The 23,607-nt window shown below is 39.9% G+C and overlaps 2 protein-coding genes across 5 annotated transcripts; one reads left to right on the top strand and one right to left on the bottom strand.

The window, feature by feature from the left end:
- The first annotated feature begins 17,252 nt into the window (after window positions 1-17,252).
- LOC108992645 lies at window positions 17,253-19,770 on the top strand. Of its 4 annotated transcripts, none has more exons than XR_004801748.1 (6): window positions 17,253-17,366; window positions 17,596-17,679; window positions 18,582-18,601; window positions 18,773-18,852; window positions 18,988-19,200; window positions 19,667-19,756. XR_004801748.1 is itself a non-coding variant. In XM_035691129.1 (6 exons), the coding sequence occupies exons 1-5, from the start codon at window positions 17,273-17,275 to the stop codon at window positions 19,131-19,133; spliced, it is 474 nt and encodes a 157-aa protein (XP_035547022.1). In that variant the 5' UTR covers window positions 17,259-17,272; the 3' UTR covers window positions 19,134-19,200; window positions 19,667-19,758. The 4 variants fall into 4 exon arrangements, 2 of the variants coding, with proteins under 2 accessions (XP_035547022.1, XP_035547023.1); XR_004801747.1 differs by having other exon boundaries at window positions 18,993-19,200; window positions 19,667-19,748; XM_035691129.1 differs by having other exon boundaries at window positions 17,259-17,366; window positions 18,938-19,200; window positions 19,667-19,758.
- Window positions 19,771-20,617: 847 nt separating this feature from the next.
- On the bottom strand, window positions 20,618-22,758 carry LOC109017699 (ankyrin-1-like). Its single transcript, XM_035690874.1, has 4 exons — window positions 22,679-22,758; window positions 22,428-22,515; window positions 21,477-22,142; window positions 20,618-21,240 (listed from the first exon to the last, which is right to left on the bottom strand). The coding sequence occupies exons 3-4, from the start codon at window positions 22,117-22,119 to the stop codon at window positions 20,981-20,983; spliced, it is 903 nt and encodes a 300-aa protein (XP_035546767.1). The 5' UTR covers window positions 22,120-22,142; window positions 22,428-22,515; window positions 22,679-22,758; the 3' UTR covers window positions 20,618-20,980.
- Between the last annotated feature and the right edge of the window lie 849 nt (window positions 22,759-23,607).

Raw genomic sequence — 23,607 nt, 5'->3', positions numbered from 1 at the left:
ACTAGTGTACTTTATGAGAATCATGAGGTACTCGGTGTTGGTCGCAACACGTTTCTTTAAGATAATAGCCAATGGTCAGATAGTGGAAGATAGAGTCCCATAAGTTAGATGCACATTAAAACAATTCACTTGTCAGCATCCACCCATGTTTGATGGTAGATTTAGAGCAACGGATGCACTGATGAACAAAAGGTGGAGTACGGCACCAAAAACCTAATGGACATGGCTGAACAATGGTTGTAGAGAGACCAGGAGACTACTCTAGCAATAATAGGGAGAAGGGGTTCCCATTCCTTTGGAGTGTTTTAAGAAGGCATTCTTGGAGCACTTCTTCCCTCAAACCCTCATAGAGACAAGAGCAAGATAGTTTGTAGACCTTACTCAAGGCACTATGACTGTTGATGAGTACACCACGAAACTCTTGGATCTACCCGTTTTGCCGAATATTTGATCCCTAATGAGGGAAAGAAAGCAAAAATGTTTGAGCGATGGCTCAACCATAAATTTTATGACCTAGTCACGAGAGCCATTGTTCTGGAGGAAGATATTCAGAAGATTATGAAATAGAGTGATCAAATGAAACGTTCCCTGTAGTATGCTAAGCAAGGACGAGCTAATAGGTCCTTATAGGCTAATGAGGAGTGGCCACAACATGGTGAGACAGGATGACATTCTATATGTGAGAAGTGTGGTAAAAGGCTTGCAAGGAAATGTTGGGACTGGCGCATGCTTCAAGTGTCGAAAAGAACATCATATTCGAGACTACAATACCTATTATGATAAATGATGAGGTTTTATGAGATAAGCTTATGTGAGATCCTTATTTTTTATTTTCATGTGTTTTAAATCCCTAGTTTTTATTTAATTATATTGTTTTATTTTATTTATGTTATTTTAATTTTTATGGGTGTATTTTCGGTTTTAAACCCAACCCGTATGATTTTAGTCAACCTAGCCCATGTGTGTGTTGTGTTAAGCCCAGCTCGTGCGGGTTAAGTGAACCAGCTCCTTTTGTCAAACGATGCCATTTTGGAGGAAGACCTCTAGGGCTTCATCATTTTCCTTCTTGCGCCGCACAACTCCTTCTCCTTCCTTCTTCTTTTCTTCTTCTTTCTTCTACCATTTTCCAACTCCTACTTGTTCTACCAACTGCTGCTGCCACCACCTCCTCTCCTCCACCTCATGGCAACTCCGTGTCATTCGGTAGTGACTCCGAAGCCTTGCTGTCGAGCTACCACCCCACGCGGCCACCAACTTCCACCTCCTTCTTGCATGGGCTACTCCGTGTCGTACGGCATGGAACTCCGAAGAGCTGTTGTCCAGCCACCGTGCCACACGTCCGCACCTTAGCCATCTCTCCTCCACGGCTTGAGCTGCCGTTTTCACCTTTCTTCTACCCGTGCGACATGTAGTCTCGCAAACCACCGTGCTTGGCCTATTTATAGGCCACGGCTTCTGCAGATTTAAGCCTACCGAGTTTTTCATCTTCCCTCTCTCGTATAAACCTTTTTCCTCTCTTGTGTTTAGTGTATTGTTCTAAGAAATTTGGTTGTTAAACCCGAAAGCTTGAGGTTTTTCCGTGCTTTGTTTTGTTCTTAAATTTGTGGAATTTCAATCGGTTTACTTTGGTAAATTGTTTGAACTTGCCGTGAGTTGGGTTTCTCATTCTTTTTCATAGATCGAATTCCTTTGAGAGAAAACCCACTAGAAAAGCCATTGTTTTATTGAAAATCACTGTTGCCGCCGTTGTGCCGCCACCTTGAGCAACACCCCTTTCGAGTGATCATCCAGAAATTTCCATCTTCATGTGTACGTAATTTTTTATCACGACTCGAGTAATTTAAATTGGCATTATAAACTATTTTAATTGTAAATTGTTGGTTTTGTTGGAAATTGGGCCTTGGGCCGTTGAAGTGTTGGGTTGTAATTGTAGTTGGTGTTGTAATTGGGCCTTGAGCAGGATTAGAGGACGGGATTACGCGTGTAGTTGATTGTAAACTGTATATTTGTAAATTGTTGTAAATTTATAAATGAGCAAATGAATATGTCATCTAATAACTGTTAAAATGCATATTTATCGCCTTTAATAAATTGTGCTGTGAAGTCACGTTATCTGTTTGGATTTGAGACTGAAAATGTGGGAGCGTGTGTATCACGACCCCAAGCCAAGATGGGGCATTATCTCAATGGTCTCAGTGGAGCTCTTCTGGTCACTCGGGAGCGTAACAGGCTGACGTGACGTCCCCTGAGTTGTCGCAGGGCGACGACGGGAACGGACGAGACGGTAACGCTCTCGTACCGATTCCGTGGCCTTTTGCTGGCGGGGTTAGAGGATACTTGGCAATGTACGCGTAGGGCGCGGAACTGAGCATCGCTCGTTACGAAGTCTCATGCACGAACGTTACCCGTGGTGTGATGAAAAGAGCCAGAGTGTGCAGACGGTCCATAGGGGAGACCGTGGTGCATGCATAATAAAATAATGGTTATGATTGGACTAAAATGGGATTTTGGCGTGAGTGATTAAAGGTGTATTTTTGGGAAAAAGGAATGAGGTTTGTTTTCTGCATAATTGTCTGTACGGGGATGTGTGATTATATTAATGTGTTTTAAATCTCTTGGATGTTATTTTGGTTAATTACTTGCTGAGATGTCATAATCTCATAGTGGTATTTTACCCTACGGTTTCGTCTTATGGTGCCATAGAGTCTGACGCAAAGCCCGAGTATGAACCCGAGGGACCGGCTCCGCCAGAGGCATGACTTGCTGATATGTTGATCAACGTTATGAGATTTGTTTCCCTTATGTTATTTCTTGTCTTTAATTTATCTGTCGAATGACTGTATAAATCTTGTAAAGATATTTTACTATTTTTGAACAATTCTGGTACTTAATAAAGTAGGACATTTTTATTTCTCTGCTGCGAATATTATTTTATACATTTATTGCATGTTGTACACACTTTGAGCACTAATCGTTGGAGTGCGTAATCCGTGTGGTCATCATTCCGGTGTCACGAACTCCACAAAAATAACACGTGGGGGTCGAGGGCGCCACAGCTTACCAAGTACCAACTATTGGAAAATAGTATAATTTTCCATTTTCTTACATTCCTCTAACTAGGGGGGACTAGAAGGCGGGGGTCAAACGTAGAGGCTCGCACGCACTTGGGCACTGGGGGACGGGGTTTTGTTTTGAAACGTCCCTTCCCCCTTGCATCTCTCTCTCTCTCTCTCTCTCTATATATATATATATATATATATTTGAAATTCTCATCACCGTCGTCCCAGCCGGTCGTTGTCATAGTCTCTCTCTTTCCCTCGCTATCGCCCTCAGCTGGTATCTCTCTCTCTCTCTCTCTCTATATATATATATATATATGTTGGTTTTGGTTTTTCGTAGCGGGTGGAAGGTGGGCCGGGGTGAGCGGACTATCGTGAGGGTCAATCTGGACGGGCTCGGGGCCCAAACTACTGCCCTCCCCCTCCCCGTCCATGCTGGCGTGGCGAATGGGGTAGGGGCAACCCCGTTTGGGGGGTGCAGTAGCAACCCTACCTTTGATTTTTTAATATATTATCCATTAACTAGAGTTGATAGAATCTTTGACTGGGTTATGATGGGCAGATCTCAATCTAGAGACAATATAGGGAGTTTGGATCAAATTCTCCAAAAACAAATATATAATGTTTATATTTCTCGTTTTTATTTTAGATGTATGTATTTCTTTGTCTCATATGTTGAAACAACCCGACCCAAATTATTAGGGATAGAATGTGAATAATTTTATGTTTTATTATCTTTATAAACATTCTATTATTGTTATTATTATTATTATATTTTTATCAAATTTTATATCATTAATAAGTTGTTCAGGATTGTTTTATTATTATTATTATTATTAAAAATTAAGTTAAATAGTTTATACTTTTGTCACTCATCCCCTTCTAGCCTTTTCTCAGATGATTCTTCGGTGAGTGAGCCGTTACAACTTGCATTAGCCGTAATTGAAGGAATTGGAACGTGTTGAGTACTTTTAAAACTCTCCCTCTCCTTCAGAAATCTTCCCAAAAAATCGCAGCAGTTTATTGTTATCTTCCCAGCAAGTACTCCTCGGCACCGTAAGACAGTTCACCGTTAATACCCACTACCAGTAGAGAACCCAACGCAACCATGGTCCCTATATCTCCGCAAACCACCGTAAACAAATCAGAGCCCCAAGAGATCATCACGCATGGCAGTGCAGTCGCCTTTCAGCCCATGCACGGCAGCCCAGCCCGCACCTGTCACTCTCTGTTTGGCGACACCAAGAACAGAGCAAGTCGCCATCGCTCAACCACCAAGAGAGGAAGCTAGCTCTGCCAGACACCGTCTTACACCATCACGACTCCTTCCCTTCCCCACGGCAAGCCGTTGCCAAAGCCTCCACATCCTGTTGTTGCTACAAGACAAAGTACCATTAAATCACGTCAGCCACCGTGAGCCATCAAACACAGAAAGAACCCATGCGCGTGAACCCAAGGTAGCCACCCCCATATCGTCATAAACCACCCAAACAGCCCTCAGATCCGCCGCACACAACTTTCCCTCGGTGAGTCTCCGTTGCAAACCATTATCTCCTTTCCCATCACTTTTCTTCCCTAACGGCACAGAAACTATCATTGTCTCAGAAGTTCCGCCACAGTCAACCCAGCCACACCGCCTTCGATCTTCACCCAGACCCGCCACTGCATGTTGCTCTCAGTGAGTTCGTAGCACTTCTCTGCCCAGTGGTTTTGTTTTAAAAATGACTTATTTCTTAATTCTCCCGTAAAGCATGTTAGGATGAGCTTTGAATAGATTTACATTTATGCCCTAATACTCCAGGTGGGCTTGGACTCACAAGTCTGTTTACGTACTGAGCTTGGTTGTAATTGGAGTTGGGTTATGTTAAATGAATATTAAGTAAACATGTATGTTATGGAGTTGGGTTATATTTATTTACACAAAACCACATTATAATGTTTTATATAGGCTCGATTTTAATTGAATAAATATGTTAGTACAAAAACTTAAACCAAAATTCAAAGACACATGCGTTGACCGAGCTTGCCTAAGAATGGCCTATATATTTTATTCTTAGTTGCCATGGCATTTTAAGAGCTTTAATTATTTTTTTAGAAAGCCCTAGAATCTTTGATTTAGCAACTTGAGTCCAAGAGGGGAGCAACCCTAGAATGCTTTGTAATTTTTAGCCCCATTTAGAAACCAAGGCCCAATGGCTTTAGGTCCATGACTCAAATCTTAGTCACTAGTGCCATGTGTCATGCAAGTGTTACACTATGAATCTAGATATTCTTGGAAAGGGAAGTCTAGAAAAGTAGCATGGGAAACCGAAGGGAGCTCATGTGATTTCGAATTTGGTAAGTTTTTGCCAAGTGTCAAACATGCATTAAGCTTCTAGAAGACTAGATGAAGAGACTCTTGTATCAAAGGATAAATATGCCCCTAGAATTTCGGCTACCACATTCCCAAAGCACCCCTTCACTTGCCATTTGTCACTTAAGCTACCTTTAGACCATTGGCACATGAGGAGTCACCTAGGGAAGGAGCACTAGAAGATGAAGCATCAACTCGGGAAAAGGGAAGACGGAGTGGACAGCTAGGAAAATGGCACACGCCTATGCCATGTATCACTCATGCAAAGCTTATCTCTTGGGAAGAGGAAGAGACATGGAGTTGATTTACCTCTTTGCCCTAATGTACAATGCATTTGCTTAAGAAAAAAGAATGGCATAAAGGGAAATAGGAGGGTTTAGGCCAAGGGAGAAAGAACCCACACGCCACCCAAGCCTTTTTGCCTTCCCAATGAAATCTAATGATGGGGAACACCAAGGGACATTTCGGCTAAAGAGAAAAATGAAGAGGAAAATGCCACTTGTCTTGCATGCAATGGACTTCAAGTAACCAATGAGAGATTAAGGAAAGTTCTATAAAAAGGGAAGAGAGCCACACGCCCAAGACTTTTCTCTTGGCAATTTTCGAGTTTTGCTTGTGTTCTCATCTTCTCCACATTCTTCTCACACCTTCACTTGAAGATTCTCACACTTGCTCTCGGTTTCTTTCCAATGAAACAAGAGGATTCCTTTTCAAGAGAGGTTTTCGCCACCATCGAGAATAGGAAAAGTAAGGATCAGTTTTCTCTTAGTTTCACACACAAGTCACTTTCTCAACTCAAAAATGAGATCCAAATCTTATAAGATTTCGAAAATGGTGAAAGACACACACACTCTTACCCGTTTGTATGAAAAAAGGTTTTAGGGTTTTTAAGAAACCTTGAAGCCGAATGGTGGGGGATGTATATCCTCCATGTTTTCGATCACTACATGTGTTTTTACCTTACTTTAAGTTTTGTTTTACAACATAAGTGAAATGAAGGGGGTTTTAACCTAAAAACCCTAAAGGCCGAATAGTTTAAGATCTAGTGATACCCTAGAAATCTTCACACACTCAAGAACACAAAATAGGACTTTTCTAGGCACTTTCTAATGAAGCACATTCAGATTTTACAGCTTGCTAAGTATTTTCTTACGTGGATTTTTGTAAGTATACACTCAACCTACTCTTTGTTAATGCTTGTATATGTTTGCATAAATCCGTCTCATATTATCATTGTTTGCTTGTTATTTCTTGTTTCCCTGTTTGAACATGCTAATATGATCTTGAGTAAATCTATGGAAGGAATTATATGCTTCGGATTTGTGATGAAAATGCCATGAAATACTCCTATAAGTTTCGGTTTTTACTTGATTAAGGTTGATGGTTTATGCAACATGATATTTCGGTTTGAACATGTGTTGAGAGTTTCGGACCTTAGCCAAAACCTATGATTACATGTTTTGATTTCTATATTATATGCTTGAAGTTTGGAACATGTTTAAGTAAGGATTCCTCATGTTTTTGTGCCTATGTGTTTCGGCCTAAGCAAGTTCTCATGATTCCATGTATGCATTTTGATATCTCATGTGTTTCATGTTATCATGCCATGAATCGAACATGTTATGCTTGGTTGTTTCATGCACAACATTCCATATATCACGTGTCAAGTGTAAGTACATATATCTTAAGTCTCATGTCACATGCATTTGGGGAAAAATATTTTCAAAAAGTGTTTTCAAAGGAAAGAGTCTAATAGCACGACTCCAAGTGCAAGGACAGGGGATTGTCCTAGTGGAACTCCTCTGTCCACTCTAGAGTGCTTAAGAATGGAGTGGTAACTCCTGGGTCGATGAAGAACAGTCGACGAGCCTCAAATGGATTCTTTTTAAAGAATGCCAGAGTGAGGAAGCACCTAATGCTAGGGGGTGCATAAGGCATGTAACCCGCGAAGTAAGGTCGAGTTAATATGATTCTCTGTTTATGACGTATTCATCACGGTGTACGGACCATTAATGGTGCGGTAACTAGCAGGACCATGGGGTGCAAAGGGGAACCGTGTTGTGTCCACCCTATGAACAAGAATAAGAGCTCATTTGATAAGGATCACTCGATGCAAATTTTGTGATATGTTCTGATAAGACAAGTTCTGATTAAGATCAACATGAAAAAGAAAGTCAAAGAAGTTTTCCGAAAATGTTAAAGTCTCTGTTACAAGTCTTTCGAAAATAGTCAAGTGCATAAGTCAAGCTTTGGTCAAGTCATAAGTCAAGTACATGTCCATGCACACATTTCATGATATACATCATGTATGCTTGCGTTAACTATTGTATATTGTGTGATTACTTGCTGAGATTTCTCGAAATCTCATTATGGTAGTTTCCACTACTATTCCCCAACCGGAATGGTAGAAGTGGTTACAAGTACCCCAGATTCCCAAGAATCATGAATCTATATGGTTTCGTGGCAGAGGACGAGTATTCTGTACAGGCTCGTTCCGACTTTTTGAAGTTCGATTGGTACATGGACCAGTTGTCCGCTTGTCTTTTAGCAAACCTCAAAGCCCTCATCTGACGCAATGGCAACAGCCAAAGAATTAGAGTCGTCACCACCCGGACCTCAGAAATCCCACGGAGTCTTTTGGTGTCTTACTCCTGATGGGACTTTAGCGATGAAGAGAGTCGGAACCTAGTTATTTTGTGAAGAAGAAAAGAAAAGAAAGAGAGAACTTATGGTTTAGATCTCAACTTTTTTTAGGAACAATATTTTGAGGAGGTCCTGTGTTTTGGGAGATTGAACTTTACTCTATGTTTTTGGGATGCCATATCTTATGATACATGTTTATGGTTATGGGCAATGTGGGGATATTTTGTTAGTACGGTACCATGTGCTTTGCAATTGCTTGTCACGTTGCTTAGAATATTCTGACTTTTACTATTTTTTCGCTGCTATATTATTGCATACTGCAAATGTACTTAGGTGCATAGCATATTATTTGTCATGTACGATGGGTGTGTAGCCTTGTGTTGCATGTCCCGGCGTTTCAGTCACCGTCCAATCCCAAGCGGAGGCTGAGGGCGCCACAATCGCCTCTACAGAAAGTGTTGCAGAAACCAGACACCTTGGGACGGCTGGTCAAATGGTCAATTGAACTAAGTGAGTATGAAATCAGTTGCATGCCAAAAAGCGTCGTGAAGGGACAGATCTTAGCCGATTACATAGCAGAATTTTCAAATTTCAGAGAAGAAGTCCATACCTGAGAAGAATCTATCACAATTATATGTGGATGGATCAGCCTGCCGAGCAGGAGGAGGAGTTGGTGTGTATGTAGCAATGAGTGAAGAGGAAGAGTTGTACCAAGCAGTAAGATTGGAGTTCAAAGTAACAAACAACGAAACTGAATATGAAACAATACTCGCCGGTTTAGCAATAACGAGGGTGTTAAGAGGCGAGGAAGTCGAGATGATAGCCGACTCACAGGTAATAGTCTGGCAAATCACCGAGGAGTATTTGGTGAGGGGAACGAAGCTAATAAAATACATTCATCGAGTTCAGGAGCAGTGCAAAGGCCTCAAATAGTTTCGAATCGAGAAGATACCTCGAGGAGATAATTTCAAAGTTGACCGATTGGCACGGGCTGCCTCAGCAAAGCAAGAAGAGGCGCTGCCATGGAAGGTTGATTTACGAACGTTGGCTAGTCCAGTAGTAGGAAAGGAAAGTTTGCAGATTGGAGAAAGTATGCCAGGATGGGCTGATGATATAAAAAAGTATTTGGAGACGGGTGATCTTCCCCCATCTCGGGAAGAGGCAAGAAAGTTACCGCGAAAGGTAGACGGGGTGCTTTACAAGTGAGATTTTTCAAACCCATTATCGCGATGTATAACAAAGGAGGAAGCAGAGTACGTGATGAAGGAAGTACACGAGGGGATTTGCGGGAGTCATTCAGGAGGACTATCACTCGCCTCAAAGATTGTAAGGGTAAGGTACTATTGGCCAAACACACTCAAAGATGCGAATGAGTTTGTGAAAAAGTGTGTCCAGTGCTAGATTCATGCACCAATTCCAGGTGCACCTCCCGAAGAGCTGTGATCGATAACGTCCCTATAGTTGTTTGCCTAATGGGGGATGGACTTGATAGGCCCTATGCCCCCCAGCAAAGGAGGATCCAAGTTCATCATCGTAGCCATTAACTACTTTACGAAGTGGGCAGAGGCTAAGGAGATTGGCTATAATAACCGCCCAAAGTGTGATGAAGTTCCTGTGGAAGGCAGTAGTGTGCAGGTTCGGGATACCTCAGTGTATCATTTCTAATAATGGAAGACAGTTTGATTCCGAACATTATCACCAATGGTGTGCGAAGTTAGGAATCAAAGTCAAGTACTCTTCCCCAGGCCACCCTCAGGCGAACAGGCAAGTTGAAACAACCAATAAAACCATTGTAGGGATATTGAAAAAGAAGATGGGCGACAAAAAGGGAGTGTGGGCCAACGAGCTCCCAAAAACCTTGTGGGCTTACAGAACTACACCAAAAACCTCAACAGGAGAAACACCTTTTGCCCTAGCTTACGGAAGTGAGGCCATGTTTCCTGTAGAAGTGGGGTTATCAAGCCACAGAAGAAAAAGCTTTGACCCAGAAACAAACGTGGCAAGGTTGGAAGAAAACTTAGATCTATTGGAGGAAATAAGGACGTATGCAGAAGCCAGAGTTGCAGCTTCTAAAAAGAGATCGGTGCTAAAGGAGACCTGTGTCACCACGAGAGGAGGAAAGTTGGGCCCTCAATGGGAAGTCCCTTATGTCGTGACTGCAAACCATAGGCCGGGAACTTACCACCTCAAAGATGCCACGAGATGTGCACTACCCCACCCATGGAACACAGAGCATCTACGAAAATATTACGCATAAGGGAAAGATATGTAAAATTTATGTTTCATTGATTTACTTGTCACTCCCATTTCCAATAATAAATGGCGGCGTTAAAAAATTTATGTTTCATTGATTTACTTGTTAATTTCTGTGACAACCCAAAATAAGGGATTTCTTTACTAAAGGCAACGTAGTTGAGGAACTCTCCCACTAGCCTAATAATTAAAGGTTAAAACGGTTGAGGGATCTCCCATTAACACCATCACGCCAAAAGGTGACGTGGTCGAGGGATCTCCCACTAGCCTAAAACTTAAAGGTTAAAACGGTTGAGGGATCTCCCAGTAGCCTAATACTTAAAGGTTAAAACGGTCAAGGGATCTCCCGTTAACACCTTCTCACCAAAAGGTGATGTGGTCGAGAGATTTCCCACTAGCCTAATACTTAAAGGTGAAAACGATCGAGGGATCTCCCGTTAATAGCACCTCGCCAAAAGGTGACGTGGTTGAGGGATCTCCCACTAGCCTAATACTTAAAGGTAAAACGGTCGAGGGATCTTCTGTTAACACCTTTTCGCCAAAAGGTGACGTGGTCGAGGGATCTCCCACTAGCCTAATACTTAAAGGTTAAAATGGTCGAGGGATCTCCCTGTTAAGTCGAGGGATCTCCCATTAACAGCTTCTCGCCAAAAGGTGACGTGGTCGAGGGATCTCCCACTAGCCTAATACTTAAAGGTTAAAACGATCGAGGGATCTCCTGTGAACACCTTCTCGCCAAAAGGTGACGTGGTCAAGGGATCTCCCACTAAGCCTAATACCTAAAGGTAAAATGGTCGAGAGATCTCCCGTGAACACCTTCTGGCCAAAAGGTGACGTGGTCGAGGAACTCTCCCACTAGCCTCAAATTCAAAGGTAAAACAGTCAAGGGATCTCTTGTTAACACTTTCTCGCCCAAAAGGGACGAGGAACTCTCCTATTGGCGTAACGCTCAAGATTGTGAGCAACATAGCCTAATACTTAAGGTATGAATAACATACGTTGATATCTTGATGCAGGTTACCAAGAAACAGCAATAAATACTTTCTAACCGACAAACAAAGTTCAGAAGCCTCAAAACGGCTTACAAAATTCAATAGCCTCAAAACGGCTTACAAAGTTATGTTTTGTACAAAGCTTCAGAAAAAGTCAAAACAAATCCCTCGGGATGTGCGAAAACCTCAAAATATATAAATGCTAGGATGGGCAAGGGAAAGCGTCAAGCATCTCGACTCGGCCGAGGGAGTCACAGAAATGAAGAGCAACCTCACTAGCCCAAATAGACTTCCACTCTAGAGTATGCAGATTCGTTGTGGGTTCCCGAAGAAGAAGCTCACGGAGCTGTTTGACACCCAAGTTGAAACCTATGCCTGGAGCTGAAGATATTGATGGTTGCTGTTTTTGAGAAGGCTCTTCACTTTGGCTAAGTTTTTCTCAGTTTCAGCTTTCATCCCCTCGGCCACCCCAGCTTTATGAGTAGTTCCCGTTGTTCGTTTTCGAGAGAGACCATGCGAGAAGCGTAGTCAGACTTGGACTTGGTTAATTCTTCAATCTCTACCTTTGCATGATCAAAGCTGGCGGCCAAGTCATCCCTCTCTTTCAAGGCAAGCTCCACCCGAGCAGCCAACTCATCTCGTTCTTTCTTAAAAGCCTCTACCTGAGCAGTTAAGTTGTTCCTTTCTTACATAACTCCCTCTGTTTGATTTAGGCAAGTGGCAAGATCATCTAGTTCTTTCTCGATTGTTGCTGCTTCTTGACGATAGTGATCGGCATTCACGGCAGAATTCACCAACTCCTCCCGGAGTGAAGCAACTTGGGCACAAAGGGTAACCAACTCACCATCAGATGAATGGGAACGAGCCTCAAGTTGGGCCAACTCATTGGCCAATTGGTTCTTCTCATCCTCCAATTGTAGCTTATCGTCCACCAAGTTGGCGGCAAGGTGATCAACTCCTTGGAAAAAAAAAAAAAAAAGAAGAAGAAGAAGAAGAAGAAGAAGAAGAGGGGAGAGAGAGAGGGGGGGGGGAATGCATTTAAGATATGTTCTTTAGAACTAATGATCAAAGCATTAAGTACAAGGAAAACAAGTACGAAGGGAGTTCTGGCGTAAAAACACTACAAAGTTGTTGAACAAAAGTATTGATGACCTCCGCTCGGCGAGTATGTAGGGATCTTGTGGAAATTAATGGATGATAACTTGAGGAACTCTCGGGTTGACAGCTGGCGAGGAGGCAGTAGCAAAATACTCCTGAGGAAAAGCAGCTTCAGTCGAGACAAACAAAGGAGCGCTAACAGGTGGATCAACAGGAGGACCCGAGCAGTTTTCAGCTTCATGCCTCACCCCAACTTCATCCTGGTGGGGAACAACCTGATCAATCCCAAGATTCTCCTCGGGAGCTATCAAAGATGGCTCGCCACTTGAAACACTGAATGGTGGAGAAGGAATCGAAACCCTACTAGCACTGGCGAGGGAGAAGGCTGGAAACACGAAGGGCAAGTCAAGAGTAACCCCACCTGAAATTGTCGAGGCGAGGGGGGAACTAGACATTGCTACTAACTCTTCAACACTCCCCTCCTCGCCATGTTCCAACCGGGGAAGTTCCGGAGGAACATCAGAGGCCCAGCAACGACTAGCGAGGGCAAAATTAGTAAAGGCATAGAAGCCTCAAAGGGGGGGAAGTTCGTAGAAGTGGATGGAGGAACCATAAGGAGGTCGGGTTTCAAAACAAGAATATCCTCTTCCACTGGAGTGTTATCACTTTGCTGCTAGAAATCTTCAACTAGTGCCGTCGAAGGCAGAGCAGCAGCTTCGGCGGCCGCCTCTACCTCGATTATGTTTTCGAGATCTTTTCCGGCCAAGGACATGACGTCATTTAGAGAAAGACTTGGTGGATCCACAAAGGTGGCCATAACACTCATTTCCTCTCGAAAAATGGCCAATTTGGTGCTTCCACCTGCCAGAGAGGTGGTTTTACTCGGTAATTCCCGAGAAGAAGTCAACTTAACATTACCAACGGCCTGAAATGTTGTCCCACTTTGTTTTTCTCAAGGAGGTACTAATTTTGTACCTCCGCTCGGTGCAAAGGAAAGTGAAGAACCACCTTTGGATGAAATAGACTCGTCTAAGCGAGGCAAGATACGAGCCTTCTTAAGTTTTCTTTGTTTCTTTCCGCCTAAGCCAGGGCGTTTCTTCCTCTTCAAATCGCCAGCGGGCGAAGGGGCGTCCAAAAACTCCCTACCAAATATATGGGTTCGGCTAGGAACCATCAAATACTTTTCAATATTACTGGGTGTTAAAAGAGCATTCGAGAAGCATAGCTTGAAATGAGCTTGGGCCCAAGACTCTACTAACTTCACACGGGCCTCCTCGCCATGGGAAAAGATAATCTCAAAGGCATCAGAGTCAGGAACAAGAGACCAACAAGCCTAATAGGGAATTCCCAAGTGGAAGCTTCATCGACGAGAAATTCCTAACCCGAGCCAGAAAGCAAGAAAAATTTGTTCCCCCACTCTTTGGCGTGAGAATACTAACTCTCCAATTTGACCAATTTACTATAGGATCTAAAACTACAAATGTTCCCCGCCAAACACCTAAACCCATATAGAGATAAAAATTCACGGGTTGTAAAGTTAGGGTACTCATCGCCCATGTTCTCCAGTACCCTTCGCCACAAAATGCAACAGGTCATCAAAATCCTCCAGGCATTGGGCACCAATTGAGTGGGGGTGAGCCCCAGGATGTCTAACACGTCGCGGACCGGTCACACAAAGGGCAATCGAAGCCGCATAGTAAACATTGCAAAGTAAAGGGCGACAGAAACGGCCATACCTTTTGCATCGACGACTCTCTGATTCGGAGTGGGCATCGTCAACACCACAAAATCAGGAATGTTGAAGGTGTCTCGAGCATTTTCCAGGTCACGAGAAGAGATAGTCGATGAGCAATGAGAGCCCACGAATATAGACGCCGGAGGAGCAACGGAGATTTGAGGAAGAGAGTCGCGGGGTGGTGAAGAGTCCCGAGCCAAAACCACAGCCTTGGCTTTGGAAGAAGAGGAAGCCATGGAGGAATGAAGAAAATTGCGAGAGAAAAGAGGGCTAGAACTCAGAAAGATAGGCAAGAAACGTGAAGGAAATAGAAGTTCAAAAGAAGAGGGAAAACGGGCATTAAATAAGAGTTGAAGTGAAATGACTATTGACGTGCCCGAGGAATGGAAACGAAACGGCGCACTGACACATCTCGAAAAGTGAAATGACACTTAGATTCACGGGGTAACTGGAGAGGACATCCCAACCGGTTAGCCCCCAAGGTGGGCCTGGGCTCTTACTTAAGCCTAAAACCTGTCTCATTACCGAAAAGCCCAGCTCAATAACAAGAGAATCCAGCCCACAGCCAATACCGACTGGATAACTATCCAACGGTGGCAAAGGATAGAAACGGCTATCATTCAAATTTACTAAGAGATGAGCCCTTATCTCCAAATTTGAATTCGAATAATGGATAACTATTATCAGATAAAAGAACAAAGATAACTCATGGAGTTCTATATAAGGGGAGAACCCAGGTATGTAAGAAGATCGAACTCATTGGTATTATTAAAATTATCTTCAGTCATTGACTTAGGCATTGGAGGCGTTCCCTTGAACCCCCAAGCCGTCTACTCTTTGGTTGCAGGTGATCGTGAAGTGGTGCCAGTGAAACACATTTATAACACTACCTATGGTTTCATTTATCGAAACTGTAGACCTTGATGCAAATGTAGTTTGAGAGGAGTTTCCCGAGAAAGAATGACTGATCCCACCTGAGCCTTAGAGGCAAAGTCTTGTCTTCGTTGGTTATTGTTTGTATCTATTAAGATGTGCATTTTAGTCAGGTGATAAATCGTGTTTGGTTTATTGTACTTGGACGTAAGTAGGGGTGTAAGGCTATCAGTCTGGATAAAAAAAAAAAAACGACCAGACCTAATGGTTCAGTCCAGACCAGACCGGACCGATAGTCTTATTGGTCGATCTTGGGGTGTGATTTTTTTGGATTTTAAAAAATTATATTCAATGAAATGAAATTATTTAATATTCTTTAATCGTATATAAAATGTTAAAGAGATTACTTAATTTTAATTTTAATTTTACTAATTTAATTATTTTTTTGTGTTAATTTTTTGTAAAAAACAAAAGAAAAAAAGAAAAAAATAGAAAAATGGTCATGGACCAACCGGACCAACAGCTAGCGGTCTGGTTTGGCAAAAATGATAGATAAAAATTTTCGATCCATGACCTTTCTTAGAGCAGATCAAATCGATTATACCCCTAGACATAAATGATGAACAATTGGTGCTATATAATATTATTTGAAAAGTAAAAGTGACTTGCGGATATTATTATCATTAATGGATGAACTTTTACCGGTCCAGACCTCTAGTACAATCAGTGCTTAATATTTGACTAAGCCCTTACTTATTCCACTGCGACTTATTCCACTTTTTCCTACACGTACACTTCTCGTGAGAAATCATGCCTATTTTCCAATTTATTTTCGGGTTGTTGCCCAGCTGGCATCCCTACTACCACGGATCTCGCCAGGTTCTTTACTATGGAACGGGCCGCCATATTTACGGTATGGCTCTCTCACTCTCTTACAAGATTGGTTAGCATGCAGTAGGTTTAGTAAGACAAGTGGACATTAAGGATTTTAAGGTCATGTGATTACATTTTAACGTTTATAATAGCAAGGCGTTCAAGACATGGGTCACGAATTGGGGTTGGTCGCACAGGTTATATATAGTATGAGGTCACATATATCTTGGGTCCAATAATTGTGGGTTTAAGTTATAGTTGAGTTAATTAATGAATATATATACGGTTTCGTTGAATATGATTTACGTTTTAATGGAGAGATAAATTAACTTGGAGGTAGATTATGAGTTAATTTGTAAGTGCTATAAGATCAATTTGCAGAGTTAATGTGGTTTTAAGGCATATGCGGTGGATTAGTGTGTTACAGGCATGCAGGTGTGATTCAGTTATGATTTTAGAGTTTAATGAAATTAGGATGAACCGTTGAACAAAAAAAATTATGAGCATTTAACTTTTTCGTGAAGAAAAATTCTATTTATAAGCTTCATACACCACACACCAATTTTTTTATTATTTTTTTAATTTTTTTCTCTTATCAAATGTATAGTATATAGATGAGGAGTAGAAGAATTCAATTGTTTTAAGAAAAATAAAATAAAAAAAAAAATTTAAAAAAATAAAAAAAATTATGGTATGTAACATGTGAGGCTTATGAATAACAATGCTCGTTGGTGAAAGGATGTTTTAAGAATATAAATTATGATGAGGTTTTAATGATGAGTTTAAATACTTCATGAAATGATGCTTAACACTACAAGAAATAAGTCTTATTCTAGCGATTTCATATTTAATGTAATGGAAATCGTTGCTAACAGTATTTTATTGCGGCGCAAGCAAAATCACCGTAGTAAATTTGGTTTTTATTTCGTTGTGAACAGCTTCCAAACTTAGTCACAAAAAGTGATTTATACTGTAGCAGTGTTTTCTTTCTAGCGATAGAGGGAAAATGCCGCAAATTTGAATTTTTGCGGCGACTTTTTGTTGCTACAACAGAACCTGCTGGTAAGGGAAGGAAAATAACAACGGATTTTGTGGCGGTATAATTGTCGCCGAAACTTGTTATGGCAATTCATTTCAATTCATCATTACAATTTTTTCAAATTCCAACACAAAATATAATAAACAATTCAACTTTTTCAAATCCTAAAATAATAATAATATTAAAAAATAATATTCTAACAATATTTTATCAACTCAACTCAACTCAACTCACTTTAACATCCAAACTTACCTTAACCTTTTACCGCAAAACTTGACGGTCGCTAACATATTTCAAACTTCCGCCCTTCTATTTCTTTCTGCCTCATCCTGGTCAGTGTTTTGTCTCCCGTTCATGTCTCTCCCTCTCCCTCCCGCTGTGCAGTACTACCACCCCTTCCCACGCTATGCCACTGCCATGTCGTCGCCGTTGTCGCTTCACTTAGTCGGTGAGTGTCTCTCTTCTCTCTCGACATTCATCTCTCCTCTCTCTCTCTCTCTCTCTCTCTCTCTCTCTCTCTCTCTCTCTATAAAAATCACAGAATGATACCTAACCTTGGCTCTCCTCTCTCTCCCTGTCTCTTTCCTCTCTCTCTGTCCTTTTCTCTCACTCTCCCTCTCTCGATTTCTCCCTTCTCTCTTCCTCCATTGATTTCTCTCACTGGCCCTCTCTCCAAGGCCCTCGTGTTCTTCTGCAGATCCAGACCATTTATACAATCCAGACCAAATCAAACTCTCGATATGGCCATCATGTGGTTCCAGGTATCTTCTTCTCTTACAATCGCTGCTTACTGTAATTTCACTCTCGATTTCCTTGTCCCGCTTGTAGTACTCCCTCTTTTTATAAATTTCAACTTTTCCTCTTGTTGATACTTGCCATTTTAAGTTGTTTTTCATGAATTCATGTGTTTATCAGTCTGATTTTATACAATCGAATTGCTTATACAATGACTAATACCGATTTTAGCATGATTGGGAGATTTTTTTTCCTGATAGGTTTCCGAAATAGAGGATTAGGGTTTTTACCAGTGGATTGTAGTGTTGTATTGCAAATCACATGCTGACATGTGATGAGGTTAGAAGTCTTTAAGCTTCTTTTGTTTTTTTTTTCTTTTATGAATGCTATTGAAGGGAAATGTTTCCAGTTAGTATGAAACTAGATTTGAATCTGTACTTTAGTTTTTGGTGTGATTTATTTTTGTGTCACTTGTTCTAGCATTGGATCAATCTACCAAGTTTCAATTTTTGTTGCATCTGGGATTCCTTCAAGCAGCTATCTTATTTGGTTGAGACGGTCTGTTTCTTTAACTTTTTGATTAACTGCAGAATTTCATAATCAAGTTTACTCTCATCATAGTTAAAAAAAAATTGTTATTGACATCTCTATTAGCTTTAACTCTTTCACTTCTTTCACGTGCTTTCTCATCGTGGGGGAGAATATGTATTCTTCATCTTCCCTTCGCAACCAGAAGTAAAATTCTTCTCCAGACTATATCATTTTTAGATGGATCCCAAATTCGTTGCTAAACTGCTAAATCATTTTATAAGCTGCCAATTGTTAACTTTTTATATGATAATCCAATTTCTGCAATTATTCACTTCACCAATGCTTGTTATACAAATGATAACTTGAGTTTTCCTGAAACTATTCTTGGTTTTTGCAGGAAGTTGTACATATTTTATGGTATGTAGCCTATATTAATTTTAAAGCAGGGAAATTCTTCTCCCACTGCTCATTGTCGCCTACTGATTGAAGAAAAAAATTAAAATCTTGGTGGATCTCTTGGGTTTTCTATGTTATTTTCGACTTTAGATGGATTAAATAATCTGATACCTATGCTTGCTTCTGGTGTAGGTGTGTTGGGGGGGGGGGAAGAACAAGCTGGTGTACGTGTGTGGTGGTGCAGTACCTATACCACAAAAAAAGTTAATAAGGTAGTGTAGGTGTATGCCCTTTTTCTTACACTGCAGTGCATGAAGAACACTTTTTCAGAAATTCCTTTTCTAATCTGTTAATAAGGACACTCGAATTTGGATGTGCTTTCTCCTTTGAAATCTCTTTTGGAATAGAGCAGTGTGATCAGGACTATGTAGAAACTATAATAGACTTGCGATATGGTTGTGCTCGCACATATCTGCATGATCTGTGTGATCTTTCAAATATGGAAGATCAGATTGCAAAATCCAAAGATCAAGCTCTAATGCAGGAAGGATAGCTTGGACAATGTAGAGAAGTGGAGATATGCAACCGAGGAGGAGAAGTGGCTGGAAGAGTACGAAAGGGTAAAATATCTTGAAATTTAGTTTTTCTATTAAATGTCAATCCCTTTTGTCAAGAGAAATGCTGATATCTTGTTGTCAGTTGCTACAATTGTTGGATAATGTATTAACTTTTATGTGTAAAATATGCAAACTTTTCTGCAAACATTCTAATTTGTTTTTTGTTTTTTTTTTTTATCTTAGATTTTTATACCATGTTTAGTTTATGTTAATGACCGACTTTTATTTTAATAAAATCTAATCCTATGAATTCCTTCTTTGACGAGAATTATGCCTCTATTTCTATTTTCAGTCTTTCTCTCATAAATCACACTAATGATTTATATCTTGTTCATTTTCTATTTTTTCCCCCTCAAATGTGCGAGCGAGTTGTGTTGGATTTGACGATATATGATGCCTTAGAACCTGTAACATTTTTTCTGTAAATTTGTATCTTTTTTAATGTATGCCTTGCTCTAATCTCTTGCAGGCTACAGCAGTACAAGTTGGTTTAGGTGAAACTTCTAGCTCAGCAAAGGGATTTTCAGGTGCTCTTCTTGAATTTTAACTGTCTCTGCAAATGACATGGGCTTTTTCGCTAATATTGTATCTTTTAGGAAACTGCATGGTAGAGCCATTGTCTTTAAATAAAATGGTTTAGATGTTGTCATCTCAGTATGAATGACCTGGAGAATCCTAAACGTTTTCTAACTTATTTGTATGTTGAGGCTGTAGAACATAAACTATTTAATTGAAAACAATGATTAGGATTTTAAGAATGTTATCATAGAAATATCCTGAGAAGTCAGTTTTAGATTTGACTATTTATTTTTAAGAGTAGAAGATTTGACTTTATACATTAATATTAAGCAACTCTTACCAACCCTGCCTACCAAGTTATTGCTCTACACATAGATATATCGTGTACATGTATATATTTGTTAAAAGTAATGTTTTTAAAAATATTTGTTAAAAGTAATGTTTTTAATTTCGTACTGTCCCGGCCGGTACGGCCGAAATTTTTCGTTTCGGCCATCCGGCCGGTACAGGTACTATATATGTGCCGTACTGGCCAAAATACCGGCCGTACCGGACGGTACCGGCCGTTTCGGCCTATGTTTTTTTTTTTTTTTTTTCATTTTTTCAAACTACAAGTTCATTTTTTGACCCTCAATTTAGACTAGACTATTTATAATTTATATGTATGTATGTATTTATATATAATTTATTCATATATAAACTATTATTTTAGAATATAATTGTTATATATATTTATATATATAATTTATTCATATATCGACTATCCCGAAACGGTACACGAAACGGTACCGGTACCGAAATATTTCGTTCCAGTGTCTTGACCGGTACGCCATCCGGTACGGTATTCAAAACATTGGTTAAAAGAGAGAAAAATAGTATATATTTCTATATGGGAGAAATTGAAAAAGAAAAGGTCGATCCATCGATAGTTTTAAAAAATTAATAGTTTTTTCCAAGAAAATTTCATGAACAGATAAAAGACTACGTTACCTTAAATTGATCATGAACAGTTTGATAGCTTTGACGTAAGACTTGACAAGCATACTGGTTCTCTTTGTTGAAGACCATTTTCTCAACTCTTGGAGAATTCAGGACACGCTCGTGGTACCGAAAAGAATTGCAGTAGTAATAGAGAGGTGTATTCCCGTCGTTGTCCTTCTGATTCAAAAGATTCCGGAGAGACGAATTATCTTGGATCATTAGCGAAACATGTGGCCGCCAGTTGGTCATCACGGCGAGATGGAGTGCATTACGGCCTTCATTGTCAACCACTTCGCAACAATCCGGACACTTTGATATAATCTCCTGTTACGGAAGAGTGGTTGCAATGAGCTGCAATGTGAAGAGCTGTCCTACCCTCTGCGTCTTTCATATATGCTACCTCTCTATCAAATTCCAGCATTAGTTTTGTTGGCTTAATATTGTTCATGTATAATGCAGCCATGTGAAGCGGAGTCCAACCATTTTGGTCTGCCTGTTTACATAGAGCGCGTCCGTATCTTTCCGAAATGTTTTTGGTCATTCCTAAAAGAAGTTAAACGTGCTAAATTAATGTAATAATTTTCTGAAGGACAAAAAGGAAGACATTAGGATATAGAAAAAGGACTATTCAGGTGAAATTAATCTAAAACCGGCCCTATGCATATCAAACATCTTTATATTTCATGATTTCCATGTCCTGTCATATTTGATACCACCACATAAATATTGTTTTAAGCCGATTATGATTCCAAAATGCTTAAAAGATAAAAAGGCAATACCTTCATCACCCCAAAATGCTGCAGCATGCAAAGCCGTTCTACCCAAGGGGCCATCACAAGCTGGATACTTGAATTTGTTTAAAATTTCTGACACCAAATCTGGAAAATGTCTCTCGGCAGCCAAGTAAAGTGGGGTCTCACCAGCAACATTAGCACCAAACGAAAATTCTGGATCTACCTCCATTAGTAACTGTTGTACCACTTCAATGTGATTGTGACGTACAGTTTCATGTAAGACCGTGTCTCTCTCTTTGTTCAGCTTTCCAATCATCTCCGTAGTAGCTTCAACGAGTACTCCACTTTCAAGATCTGGATGTTGGAATTTTTTATGTTTAATCAGGACTTCGACTATGGAAGCATGCCCATACCTTGCCACCACATGTAACGGTGTATCGTTATCCGCGTTGGCTTTCAATAAAAGTGACGGGCACTTGTCCAGTACATCTTTCACAAAGCTTGCCGCTGTGGCTGAGTTGGTTCCTCCAGCGGCGGGAAACTCTTCTTCAACGAGGATACTTGAAATGCAAATATGTAGGATTGTATTTTGATTAACTGTTAAAAACCCATCAAGTGGATCGCGACTTTCACGTTCCAAGACCTCCAGGTTGCCTTTCGCCGCCGCTTCATAGATTTTAGGATCCATTGCAATGATGGCGCCTCTGTATGCTGCACCGTCGTGATTATATATTAACGATAAAAATTTCCAAGATTTGCATCCCTCTCCATCATGATTTTATAAATAATATATTTTATATGATTTATTTTTTAAAAACATTTATAGTTAATCAGTAATAAAGCAATATCTCAGATCCAAAACTAAAAAATAAAAAATAAACACTCAACAAGCAAATTACTTATAATTAAGACGTACAAATTCATCAGTAGCACAACTACGAACGAGACATTTCACCATTCATGAACTATTTTTAGAGAGCACAAATAAAAATGAACCTTACTAATTCCAGGTTAGCAAGTAATGACCGGAACCAGCTCCTTTAATTTCCCTGAAATAAGCTTACTTCTCGATCGACCTCATGACCTGAATCCCAATGAAGCACAATTTAATCAGCAAACTCTACAATAATGAGAAAGAAAAGAAGAGGAGGGTCTTGGGTTTGTCGTCTTCGAAATAGTACTGGGGAAAAGAAAAGAGGCAGTGTTAAAGGGTAGGTAGTGGAGCTACAAGCTTGGAGATGGCATACCATTCGAAGGAAGAAGACCTTATCCTTGAAACTGGAGTGACGGAGGTGAGATATTTATATACAAGCGCTTGATCACTAGGAGTTATGATACATACGTAATATATTTTACAACACATATTTTAAAGTAAAGATAATTTTATAAAATGACGTTATTTTTATCTATTATGTTACTAAATTACCTTTTATTTTAAAATATGATTATGTAATGTGTTGTGAAAAGTGATGTGTATTTATCATTTTTCATTTAAAAAATATTGATATATATTTTTTAAGATATTGTGGTTATTAATAAATATAAATTTTAACTTTTATCTGAACTTATGTTAATCAAGTCAAATGAATTATGCGTTTTAATTCAATCCATAAAATGAAACAAACGGATTAAATAAATCGTATCGTATTAATATATTTCTAATTAATTATTAAATGGATCGAAATGAAAGACACAATATAATCCGTTATTTAAATAGCTTAGATTAAGATTTAAAAATTTCACGCGTTTAATTCAACGAATTGGATTCAAATTAATCTATTTAATTTAATATTTATAACTTAACACGAGTCGAACACCAACACGATTTGTCATCCTAGCGGAGTGGGGGTTCAAACAGGTTGTCCGGTGTGAGACCAGGCGCCAAATTATTGAAGTACGTAAACTGTGCCCATAAAAGTAGCCGTACATACATGTCCACCAAAAAAAAAGTAAAATTATTGATAAGGATTTATTTGAAGAATGATTTGAGATGAAGATTTTATGAATAATAATAAAATAATTTATAATTAATAGTGAGATAGTTTAAAAAATGAGAAAAAATTTAAAAAAAAATTAGAATATTTTTTTCATTAGATTTGTTATTATTCCCTTCCTTTTAGAAATGATTTGATTGTATTTAAATAATATTGATGTGATACATAAAATCAATTCAATT

Source organism: Juglans regia, chromosome 6 (genome assembly GCF_001411555.2).
Source record: "Juglans regia cultivar Chandler chromosome 6, Walnut 2.0, whole genome shotgun sequence".
Classification (NCBI taxonomy): domain Eukaryota; kingdom Viridiplantae; phylum Streptophyta; class Magnoliopsida; order Fagales; family Juglandaceae; genus Juglans; species Juglans regia.
This window is presented reverse-complemented; position numbering and strand designations above follow the sequence as displayed.

What these genes read in the sequence shown, in the direction of transcription:
- LOC108992645 (XM_035691129.1), top strand. Translation starts at nt 17,273, where the DNA reads ATGTCTCTCCCTCTCCCTCCCGCTGTGCAGTACTACCACCCCTTCCCA. An exon ending in TGGCCATCATGTGGTTCCAG is followed by an intron (nt 17,680 to 18,581) that starts GTATCTTCTTCT and finishes TGGTTTTTGCAG; the next exon opens with GAAGTTGTACATATTTTATG. An exon ending in GAAGTTGTACATATTTTATG is followed by an intron (nt 18,602 to 18,772) that starts GTATGTAGCCTA and finishes CTTCTGGTGTAG; the next exon opens with GTGTGTTGGGGGGGGGGGAA.
- LOC109017699 (XM_035690874.1), bottom strand. Translation starts at nt 22,119, where the DNA reads ATGGATCCTAAAATCTATGAAGCGGCGGCGAAAGGCAACCTGGAGGTC. An exon ending in AGCATTTTGGGGTGATGAAG is followed by an intron (nt 21,241 to 21,476) that starts GTATTGCCTTTT and finishes AACTTCTTTTAG; the next exon opens with GAATGACCAAAAACATTTCG.